The sequence below is a fragment of the Corvus hawaiiensis genome, chromosome 4 (genome assembly GCF_020740725.1).
Source record: "Corvus hawaiiensis isolate bCorHaw1 chromosome 4, bCorHaw1.pri.cur, whole genome shotgun sequence".
Classification (NCBI taxonomy): Eukaryota; Metazoa; Chordata; class Aves; order Passeriformes; family Corvidae; genus Corvus; species Corvus hawaiiensis.
In genome coordinates this window covers 75,983,947-75,995,753 of record NC_063216.1, presented here as the reverse complement: position 1 = coordinate 75,995,753, position 11,807 = coordinate 75,983,947, and the positions used below count along the sequence as shown (strand labels likewise).

At 41.7% G+C, this 11,807-nt stretch overlaps 1 protein-coding gene across 2 annotated transcripts; it reads right to left on the bottom strand.

Annotated features, from left to right (window-relative positions):
- Window positions 1–609: 609 nt before the first annotated feature.
- Window positions 610–11,762, bottom strand: KIN (Kin17 DNA and RNA binding protein). Of its 2 annotated transcripts, none has more exons than XM_048301582.1 (13): window positions 11,597–11,762; window positions 10,029–10,123; window positions 9,321–9,364; window positions 9,066–9,188; window positions 7,969–8,150; window positions 6,942–6,990; window positions 6,567–6,624; window positions 4,456–4,579; window positions 3,910–3,960; window positions 3,432–3,500; window positions 2,814–2,913; window positions 2,436–2,536; window positions 610–1,555 (listed from the first exon to the last, which is right to left on the bottom strand). In XM_048301582.1, exons 1-13 carry the CDS (start codon window positions 11,708–11,710, stop codon window positions 1,493–1,495), a joined length of 1,173 nt encoding a protein of 390 aa, XP_048157539.1. In that variant the 5' UTR covers window positions 11,711–11,762; the 3' UTR covers window positions 610–1,492. The 2 variants fall into 2 exon arrangements, with proteins under 2 accessions (XP_048157539.1, XP_048157540.1); XM_048301583.1 differs by having other exon boundaries at window positions 4,456–4,576.
- Between the last annotated feature and the right edge of the window lie 45 nt (window positions 11,763–11,807).

Below are 11,807 nucleotides of genomic sequence, written 5' to 3'. Positions count from 1 at the left end.
CAGCCACTTCCCCAGTTCAACCAAGCAGTGAGTTACCATTCTCTGGTCTTCTCTGAACAACTTTTAACTTGTCTACTATATTCACTCTAATTTGTCAAGCATAATTATTTTCAGTGATACAGAGATTGTTCTGTTCTGTAATTTGCCCTCATTACCCTCCTACAAACCTCCTCTCCCTCAGTACCTGTTCTCTGAGAAAGGGCAGAGCTGTTTACACAGCCCAGGTTGCACAGAATTTACAGACAAGTGTGTTTTCTGCCCCCAGTTCTCATAACTCTCCACTCTTTACGTTTGAAAAGACAGCTGATGTCCTGTGTGAAGTTGTTCCAGGCTACCTCAGACAGCAGCTGTTTCATTAAATCTCTGCAGGCTTCCAGTTTTGTGCAGGTTTCCCCTGGAAATCACGAATCAACAAGACCTTTCAAGGCAAAGAAAGGGAAAAGGTTCAAGACACACAACCTTCAGGTGACAGGTTTTATTTTGCCCAGGACAACCTGCATATTTTTTTACCAAATAATGTGGTTCACCAACCCAGCACTTCACTGTGCTCTTTGGATTTAAATCAACAGCTGCCTCACACGTTGGAAAGATTGGTAAGAAACACACCGGCCTAAGAAAGGTTTGTTTATTCCTGAAGCGCCTTAGAAATTAAACACTGTACAAAATGTGCCGCTTCTAAAAAAATAAAACAAGTAATGCTATATCATTTAGCATGAGTAACACTACTCATGTAGCAGAGCAACAATGGAAGAAAGGAAAAGCTTTGAAAAACCGGAAGAGCAACCCCCAGCTCATATCTGCACACACTTCAGCTGGCATCCCAGAACACTCCACAGGTGACATCCATGGAGCAGCTCAACATGGAGTCCATATGAAGATAAATTGCCTATCAGTATTATCAGGAGCCCTGACAAACCTGCTGGAAGAGCAATGACTTGCATTCTACTGCCACCAATGTGCTGATCAAAAACCAACTGGTGACTGCACTTAATAAACCAGACCATTCTTACAGCATTCAAAAATAATCCCTTTGCAGCACTGGTATCCTCCTGCTATTCCCTTAATCCCTTCCCTCGCTCCTGCAGCCAGAACTCCATTTTGGCTGTGGATTGAGGAGTGTGTTGTTGAAACTCCACTGGCTCCCAACACACACTGCCTACCTGCAGGTAATTCTCTCTTCAGGACTTGCCCACATACTTCAGTTTGCAGCTCTCTGCTACATTTTACAAAATGAAATTGAAGCAAACATTGTAACTTTGATATAAAATCAGATGAAAAATTTCCACTGACAATATTTCCATAAACATTTTATGTAACAAATCGATATCTATCTTTAAATAAATCAAGTTTGCTGTTGTTAATGTCCATATACATTATAAATACATACATATACAATTAAAACCCTGACATGGTAGAGTCTTGTGTCTGCCTGAAAGATGTCAGAAAGAAGGTTTTGAGAATCAAAATCTTCTCTGATCCATGATTTAGCACCTCAGGCGAGTTTGGAAACATCTTCATACTGGATATCTTCGACTCTGCGCCCTTTTAAAGGTCCCTGGAAAATAACAGAGAAAAAAACTACGATCACAACATAAAATTGTTTGTTTCTTCAATTACCAACAGGGAGTTTATTAGTAGGAGAGATAAAGAGGATCTATTCACGGCACAATGTTTCCTGTTTCATTATTTACAACCTGATCAGAGAATGTGACAGGGCCTCAACACTGTCTCAGAAATCCTTTCACTTTCAGGATACTTTTAGCACCAAAGTTCCTCCTGTCATCAGGGCATCTGCAGAGTCTCTTCCCAAATTCTCCAGAATCCAGTCTGGGCTGGGTTTCTGTAGCCCTTCTTTGAATGGGATCTAAGAGGGTCTCCCTCTTGCAAGCTGTGTTTAAGAAGTTTGACTTTGAGCCAATATCCTCTGTGCTTTATCAATGAGTTTAAAGATCGGTTTTGCAGAGGAGAACAAGGAAAGAGCCACACAGACATGGTGGCATGGACTGATTGTTAACCATAACTGTTAACCATAAACAAGACAACAAATAAGCACATAAAGCCCCACATTCAGTCTGGAAAAGGCAGGAGAAAATTCATATCCTTGCAGATTTTGTATTTTTTACCTTCCCACAAAACAGCACCGCAACAGCCATGTTCAAAATAAAACACACAAAATATTTTCCAAGTCTCTTTCAAGTTCAAAACTTGCTTAATTCAGCACCCTGGCATCTTTTTGAAGGCAAACAGTGGAGAAATAGTCTGTGATGGGGAATATGTGTTTCCTACTGCTTAGGAATAGGTGGGGGCTGTCCACAGAATTTTGCATACCACAAATCCACAAAAAGGATTAAGGATAACATGGTTCTTTGTGAAAGCTCTCCATGTGCAGATGGAAAGCTCTCTGCAAACAAGACCCTGCAGTGTTTGATACTTACAGAGTCGATGGTTATTGTCACTGAGAACCTCTTCTCATTGATGGATTCCAAGATGCCTTCATTTCCCCTGTACCCACCGTTTAACACCACCACTTTCTTGCCTGAAATAAAAATAGGAAAAGAGTTACACAACAGGGTTCCAAACTTCTGCTAAAAAGTTTGTCCTATCATCTTTCCTATAAACCCCCTTTAAGTATCTGAAGGTGCTCTAAGGTCTTCAGAGCACCTTCCCCTTTCCAGGCTGAACAACCCCAACTCTCTCAGCCTGTCTTCTCAGGAGAGGTTATGGTACCCTCAAATGGATGAATTATAGTTTACAAGAACTGAAATGTAAGTTTTGCAGTGGCAGAAGCTGAAAACAGAAGAAAAGAGCTGTACCTGGTGCTGGTATTACAGTTTCTAGATGTGTCTGATCAAGCTTCAGTTTGTCCCCAGAGTCAATCACCTTCACAACTGCTGTGTATTTGTCAATCACTTCCTGTTGTGAAAGGCAGAGGCTGATCAGAAAAACCAAACATTTTTCTCTAAATTTACATTTCAAAGTTAACAAACTTTGGCATTGTGACTCTGCAATTTTACATTTTCAAAAGCAGCAAAAAGGCAAGGGGTCCAGCCTGGAGATTCTGTGTGCAAATGAGATCCTGCAGCTTAAATATCAGAGCAGAATTGACTAGCCTCAGATTAAAATCCAACTGCACTCTTCTTGGTCCCATCCCATGGACACAGTGACTGTTCTCCAAGATGGATGTGTAAATAGGGACAAACTACACAGGACAAAAGCATGCTTAAGAAAGGATCACTGAAAAAATGACATTAAACCAATTCAGAGGTTCACTCCCTGCCCAGAATAGGTCCCAATATAGGTGAGGTGACATTTCAGCCCCCAACAGTGTTGCCTTAAGGCAGAACAACCTGCACAATGAAACAAATCTTTGTAAGTCACCTCATTCCAGAAAAGCCAAACCAATGCCACATGTCCCCCATGGCCCACCTTACCTTAACAACTGCCTTCTTCTTGTGGTACTTCTCTCCAAGCTTTTTGGTTACAATTTTTACAATGATTTCCTGGGAGATTTGAAAGGAGAGAAAAACTAAAATAAAGGCCCAAAATGTGCAAACAACTCTACAATCTAAATTAATAGTACAGCACTATTAGTGCTGAATAGTGCAGGAAGCAACAATAGTAAAGATGTGGCTTTCAGGAATTTGTGTATATTGTCAAATTATTGGCTCAAAGTAGCATCTCTCAAGACTTTCTGGGGTTTCTTTGACAAATACAGTTACACTTGAATTCACGATCTAATGTGACAGCCCTCAACGAGTCAAGAGCAGGAAAAGGAAAATAAATGTGAATTTAGTTTGGAATCTGCTTTTGGATCTTTACACCAATCAATAGTGGCTTTAGAAAGGCAGGATTTGCTATATTTGGTATAATAGTAATACTAATAACAATAATTACTTTCAAGTCACTTACAGGCTGTAACCAGTAGTCTCTTCGAGATGTTCTTTTCTTCTCCTCTTCAAGCTACAGAACAACAAAAAATCACCATTTACTTCCTCCTTCCACTGAAGCTTTCCCAAGCCTTTGAAAAGCTGAACCAATTCTCCAGCCCCATGTCATATGGGGAACAAAAAAATCCCAAAACCCTAAACAAGGGTAAGTCAGTATGGTCTTGCCTCATAAAAATCAATTTGATGAATCCAGGAACTCATGATAAAATGATGGTGATTTGCATTTTTTTTGGCAAGTGTTTCTAGGTATTTTCTTCTCTTGCAAAATCTGTATTCCTTTACTTCCAACACCTCAGTCATCTGGGGAATAGGCAGAGTTGAGCAGCCAGTTTTATGAGGAAATGAAACCAATTTTATGGGGAAATGAAATTATTTTGCCTGGTAAGATGTGAAAGTTGGAATTCTGTATGAACCGAAGGTCTGAGGTCACTTCAAAGGCACACCCTGGTGAAGTGGACATTGTCACAGGTACAGGGGCACACAGAAACAGATCCTGCCTGATTATTACCTCCATGATCTCATCCAATGCAGATTTCTTCTTCTTCTCTTTGGGCTGACCAGAGCTATGAGCTGCTTCTTTTCTTTTAACTGCTCCCTCCACCATCTTCAGTGCATTCTGTCCAAGGACACTGCTGGAAGAGTAAGGTGGTATTTTCACAGCAGATCTTACATTTTTTTCCTCTACCAAGACGTATTTGATGAACTGGCTGTGCAAAAAGGCCTGTTGCTCTGCTTAATTTCAGTTGTCCCAGTCCCGTTCCAGACCCTGCACACCTCCTCCTCTAGAACTGATCTTCTTGGGGTGCAAACTCCATGTCCACTGAGGGTCACTGCTGGCAGTCCAGCAGAATGGACACAACCTAACAACCAGTTCACCACTGCACAAGCAAAGAGTTGATCAAGGACTTGAGTTCAATGAAGAAGAGAAAGGCTGGTCTGCAAATAACATTTTCAAATTTGAAAGGACAAATTTTAGAGAAGCCATCCAGACAGGAACTCCCAGACATGGCAGATATTTAGAATTCTTTCCAGACAGAGATATTGAGCCTATCTGGCAATGGGAGGAAACACCTGGGAATCTGTAGAAAAGAGCTCCACACCCAGCAAACAAATGCCACCTTCACAACCCATAACCAAAATAGGCAAATAGCCTAAAAATTGCGAAAGAAAAGAGAAATCAGCACAAAAAGTTGCAACTCAGGGATGAGGGAACATCTAGGTAAAGTGAGAACTGCCCATGGGCAGCTTCAGTTCAGCCATTTTTATAACAGACATTTGAACACAATAAAAAAATGTAGGTATTGTTTCAACCCAAAAGATGAAGGCAGCTGCTCTGAGGTGAACACTGATGCAATTATTATATGGCCTTAGGACAAATTGCATGTTCTGTCTGGGGTGAGGATGTTGGATACACTCCCACAGGGAAGATACCCCGTGGGAATGAAGATACAGAAATTGCAATAGAAGCAACTGTGAGAGAAAAACTGTATTTCAGAGGAAGTCTGAATAATCACAGCAGAGTTTTAGAAGAATTAGCACATTAATTCACATATCAAAGAGCAAGTACTTAAAATAACATCTCATAAAAGGTAACATACAATTAAAACATAACAACTGCAGTGCCTATATTTAAGAAGATGAACATATCTAGCTGTGAAGTTACTACACTACCATTTCAAAGTTTACAGATAAGTATTTCTCATATGCTATGAAGGAATTAGACTACTTGATACATAATTTCACATTTGGCCAAATTTTAGCAAGGACCTGAAGTATTCCTCACTAAAACTATTCAAGTGAGAGTCTGAATTAAGTTTCAGATTCATCTTAAGCACAACTTGATGCTTAGAGATAATTGACAAGTTTTCCTCAAAGCCTGAAATCCATATCTATTATTGCAAAGAACTGCTTTACTGTCTCATTTTCTGCCTGGCATATATCCCATCAGGTATCTTGTCTAAGAGCTGAGTGTGATGAGGGGAAAGCTTTCTTTTTACCTGCAATACATTTAATTACAATATTGCCTCACATGAGAAGATGTACTGCTCATCAAACAGCTCCATACACTGCTGTAAGTCAGTATGATTTGCATTATGGATCCCTTTTGTCCTGCATTGCTTATGGTTACACAGTGACAATTAAATTCCAGAGCTCTAGGAAGATTTATTTCAGGTAGGTTTAGCTGCTTTAACGATGACCAGAGAAAGTATTGTCTCCAATTAGACAAGGCAATCAAACCTTTTAGGAACCAAAATTAACAAGTCACAAATATCCATTCACAGAAGGCAGCTGGGACTAGATGGCATCACTTCAAATGCTTTGGCTGGATCCCTTTCCCGCCCTCCATGGAGGAACCTGTAACTTTATGGGCATCTGCCATGAAGCACAGTGAGTTCAAGAAGGCTCCTCACAGCTCGCATTTAAGATATACCCACTAATCCATTTTAAACACAAAATGAACCATGAAGTCACCTAGTAGCCCCTTCTGAGTAACAGGAGAGGATGAGAGATTAGACTCCAAATATTTCAGAACAAAACATATCTTCCTGCCCATACAAATATCATTGTCCTGGAAGTGCTCTGTAACAGTAAGGGGTTGGCCTTAAATTCTTTTCTCACCTTGTTTTAGAAGATGCTGCGACTGAAGTACTTGCTCCTTTGTTTAAATTAAATGTAACTAAAAAATAAAGACACATTACTCTATTTCTATCTTTAAAAATAACTGCACTGAAAGATGTTAACAATTTTTAAAATCTGCAAATACAAAAAATAATAAATTTGAAAATATTTACTATTCTATATTTTGGTGTAGCTTTTAAAATAAATTAAACTTTGTAATACAGAATACTCTGCATTTCCATATTCCAGTGCTCTTTATAACTGATCTCAAGGCACTTTATGAAGTACCAAGCAGTTTTCAATGCTTACTTCATTTGAATCACAAAATCAGCTCCAGTAGGTTCTAAAAGATTACATCCATCAAAATCTGGTTACCTTTTTCCTCCTCGTTTTCTCTGTTCAGTTCAGTATAGACTGGCATTTCCTGCCAAAAAAAACAAAGCACATTTCAAGAATAAAACATTTAAAGAATAAATAAAATGTTTATTTAAAGAATAAAACAGAAAACTGAGTCAAGAGATCATTTCTTGGTGATCATTGATTAGCTCAGTCTTACAGATTACTGTGAGATTATTACCAGTAACTGCAACATTCAACCTGCCTTGATTCGTAAAAGATTAAAATTGAAAACACCATTGCATTATAGGCTCGTGTGCAAAATTCTCCAACTAAGACTCTGTACAGAGATGCTGCTTAAACTTGCTCAGTTCCAGCATAAAAGGCAAGTTACCTTGCTGCAGCAGTTTTCTCTACCTGAACCAGCATGATCAGACTGGTTTCTGGACAGACTGATAACTCAAAGAAGGAAATTCTGGTATCTTTCCAATTTTTTAGCACCAAAGGCTGAGACCATTTAAATTTAAATTAGTTTTAAATTAAGAAGCAGGTAATTGTTTACAACAGCATTTAAATGTACCTATCAATACCCAGGATCAAATGGGAGATTCCAGCCCCAGGCAACAACATGTGTGGGGGTCACGGAATGATGCCAAATAAACAGATTCCAAATAACCACGCCAGCACCACCAAAATAGAACTTTTCACTATGATTTGATTATGCCAGATCCCCCTGATTATTTATCTCAGCCTCCTCAGTTTACAAGGTACATGTTATCTGCAGCCCGAGAAGTTGTGAAATACCATAAATGAAGACACGTGATGCTGGTTACTGGATTGTTTACTCTCCCTTCCTAAATTCAAGAGTGATTTTTAAACCACTAATAACTTGAAGAGCAGTAATTATAACTTCCTTAGTACTAATGCAAGCTGGGTACAACGTAACTCCCAAGTCAGGAAGCAAAGGAAATACCAGTGCAAGAATTTCAGCAGCATCAGACTCCTCATTGACTTAACCACGAGGAGTTTTGAGCTGAAGGTTCACACACAGTGCAATTTTCCTCACCAGTTCTTTCCCCTCCAAACCTCTTCTAACTTGTTGTTCAATAAATTTAGCAGTTTTTTCTTCATCATCAAGGTCCTGTTTCTTCTTCCTCTCTTGTTCTTGCTGCCTGCGAATGGTCTCTGGGTCCCTGTCGATGTACTGAATGTACCAGCCTTTTGGAGTCTCATCAACCTTGCAAAGACCTAACAAGTCAAGGCAAGACAAAGTAAGATTAATACTAACAATATCAGATCAGTTTTAGTCCATGTTCACTGTAGCAATGCAGATACTTTACCAGAGACAACACAACCCTCACTGGGCTGCTAAAACTGACTTTGAATTATCTGTACTGTGTTTCTGCCCTCAGCTAGCCAGATCTATTTAGACATAGGCCAGCGTATGTCACAAAGTGCATGAAGTGTTTTACAATACTTTCCTTATTGAAGAAAATGTTTCCTTCCCGCTGTATTAACAAGGAAGAAGACAAAAATATAACATGTACAAATGATACACACTCAAAGCATCATACTAAAGGAAATATTCCAGTGCTGTGCTATTGTTACTGACTCTGCCTAGAGTGACTTTCCAAACACTCTGTGACTGGTGGATGTATCCTGCAGAACACGGGCACCCACAGCCAAAGTAAACTTTCTGTCACACCACACTGCCATTTAATCTCTCTTCCTCCCACTGAACACAGAACTGCAGATCTCTAGCTTTAACCCTTCCACTAGGCCAGGAATGAAAATGACTGCTTGCTTCTTGTCACTTCAAATGTGGATATATTCTGTAGTCTTAAGGGATGTCCTAGTTTTTAACTTTTAAATGACAACTGTTGGAAGTTGATTTAGAATTTAGCAATGCATCCAGTAAATACAGACCAGCAGATGAAACAAGGAAAGGCTCACAACTGATGTACTTATCCCAGACTTCTGACATTTTTCATACGCAAACTCCTAATAGTTAGCACAGAAATATGTTTGGAAATCTTTTCACGTATATACAGGAGGGGAGAGGAAGAAAGAGAAAGAACTAACACAACTATCTACTGATCAATTATCAGGAATTCAATTACCCAATAATTTTAAGATTTCCCAGTCCTGAGCAGGCACACTCACCTTCCCTCCCCAGCCATTTTGTAAAATCAGTCAGTGTCTCCCATTGTGTGGCATTCATGTGGATGTGCTCTCGATGGCTGATGTATTCATTGTACACTATATTATTGTGGACTCTCTTTGTTCCTAAAATACAGAAGAATTGTTATTATTATTATTATTACTACTACTATTATTATTATTATGTGTCTCGCACTGAACCAACAAAATACACTAAAAAAAACCAGCAAATAAACAAACAGACAGCAAAATATTTACCAAATCGCCTCCTGAGCAATTCTAGGAAATCATTTCGGAATTCCCTTAGGGAAAAAAAAAAAATTTTTAGTAAAACTTTAACAACTAGGAAGCAATTCTCTGTTGTCATTAACAATTAAACATCTGCAGTATAAACCTGATTATTCTTTTGAGCTGAGCATGATGATAGACACGTTTCCCTTTTTCAGGGCAGGATTAAATGCAGAATGAAACACAATACGATACATGCACACACCTTGAATCTCCAAAAGAGTAAGAGCCTCTCAAAGGGATAGAATGGAGCAAAGGAATCTCAACACTTCCCACTAATTGCTGGTGTTTCGTTACCAGGTGTCTTCCCAGGCTGACTGACACAGAGCACAGGGCAGGACAGAGGGCAGAGGGGGTGGATGGAGCAGATGGATCACTCATTTCCCTGCTAATTCCAGGGCTGGAGCATAAAGCCTCACTTCAGACTCATGCTGAGGACAGCTCCAATCATCCCAGCTGTCATGTAGGTCAGCTGGACAAAGGCCTGAGAGAAGCTGGGGGATGTCAGTCCCTCCCCTGACTCGTTCTCTCTCTGTCACAGCTCTTTGAGCTCGTGTGTGTGTGGCAGTCACTCAGCTGGGGCAAAAAGGTGATGTATTTGTAACACAGAGCAACTTTAAACAGGATTAAGACACAAGATAAAACTGTCAAATTTGACTAAAATCACAGAAAACTTACTCAGAGAAGTAATCCATGAATTGCTGAGGATTTTCAGAAGCCAGCAGCAACTGCCTCTGGTGGGACTCAGACATGCAGTGACACTTGAAGCCATTCTATAAAGCGAAAATAAATACTTTGCTTGCCTTTGTCTCAATTTGCAACACTCACAGCTGAAGAGAGTATTAAAAATAACGGTTTATGAGTGAAATTTCTTGGAGGCTTCACAGAAAACACCTTAACTCAGCCTCAGCCTGGTATGGGGTGGTTGCTCCCGACCAGGCAAGCCAAAATCAAAACTCCTCCAAGGCCTAGAATCTCCAGACAATACAAGCAGGGTTATGAAGGACATTCCACCAGGCCTCTTCATTCCCTGTGGAATGACATCAGACATTTGGCTACATCCCTTATCTTTTTTCTTAATATATTGGTCATTCAGCACAGTATGACTAAATCTAGAGTAAATGTAATTCCATGGGAGACCTCTCCACTGCTTACAAAAAGATGTAGTTGTAAATCAGTGACATTTTTTTGCTTGTAGTCACTGGGAAGAGAATAGGATTTGCCATTCTTGGATAAAAGGGAGAGGGGCACAGCTGAAGAATGATAAGAATAAACATCCACAGGATGCTCTCCTTCCCTAAGGCACATCAAAGAGGCTATTCATGGAGAATGGAAAACTAAAATAACATCCTCAAAGATGGATCAGGGCCAACACACTTTCTCCAAAGTGGATGAGGATTTCTCCCATGGGGGACTGGAAATCCCAGTTGGATCACACCACTCACAGCAACTGGGAACTCTCCATGTCCCACCAACCTGCCCCTAAGGGGACCATGATCCATACGAGAGGGACTGCAAACAGCCCCTAAACAACATCAGGGCTCCCCTAAAGAGCATCGGGGCTCCCCACACTCCTGGAAGGGGAGGCCAGGGTGCTTCCTAGAAGGGTCACACCCCACAGATGGGATCAGAGCCCCCACAAGGCGACTGGTGATGTTCCCAAAGAGAACCTGAGCCAGCCCTGAACCCCCCACAAGGCGACTGGGGAACCACGCAAAGGATATCAGACCCCATATTCCCTGAGGGAACTGCAGCCCCCACAGGAGGATCAGGAACTCCTACAATGGCGATCGCAGCCCCCAGAGCTGGGGACACTTACAAGGGAGATTGACAGGACAAGGGACAATGGCTTTAAAACGACAGAGGGTAGGGTTAGATTAGATATTGGGAAGCAATTCTTCCCCGTGAGGGTGGTGAGCCCCAGGCACAGGGTGCCCAGAGAAGCTGTGGCCGCCCCTGGATCCCTGGAAGTGTCCAAGGCCAGGTTGCATGGGGCTTGGAGCAGCCTGGGACAGTGGAAGGGGTCCCTGCCCGTGGCAGGGCGTTGGAAGTGGATGATCTGTAAGGTCCTCCCAACCCAAACCATCCTGTGATTCCATGAGATCGGAGCTGCCACAAGAGCTGACCCCAACCAAGGGAACCTGACCCCAGGAAAACCGCCCCCCTCGGCTGGACTGGGGGTCCTCAGACGGAGATCGGAGCCGCCCGAAACACCGGGGACTCCCACACCGAGCACCCCCAGTTACCTCATCGCGGCACTGCTTCTGGCACATCTGGCAGTACCAGCGCAGCTTCTGCAGCCCCTTGGACTTGATGCGGTTGGCGATCGCCTTGGGGCTGAGGAAATCCGACTTCCCCATGACGGCGGTCCCGTCCCAATCCCGCTCCCGACGAGGCCCCGGGCCCGCTCCCGCCCCCTCCGGAAATGGCGGCGGCGCCCTGGAAGCGGATCCCGGC

Coding starts and splice junctions, on each gene's coding strand:
- KIN (XM_048301582.1), bottom strand. CDS start 11,710: ATGGGGAAGTCGGATTTCCTCAGCCCCAAGGCGATCGCCAACCGCATC. Junction 6,991..7,968: donor GTTTGGAGGGGAAAGAACTG/GTGAGGAAAATT, acceptor TTTTTTTGGCAG/GAAATGCCAGTCTATACTGA. Junction 2,914..3,431: donor AGAAGAAGGCAGTTGTTAAG/GTAAGGTGGGCC, acceptor CTTTCACAACAG/GAAGTGATTGACAAATACAC.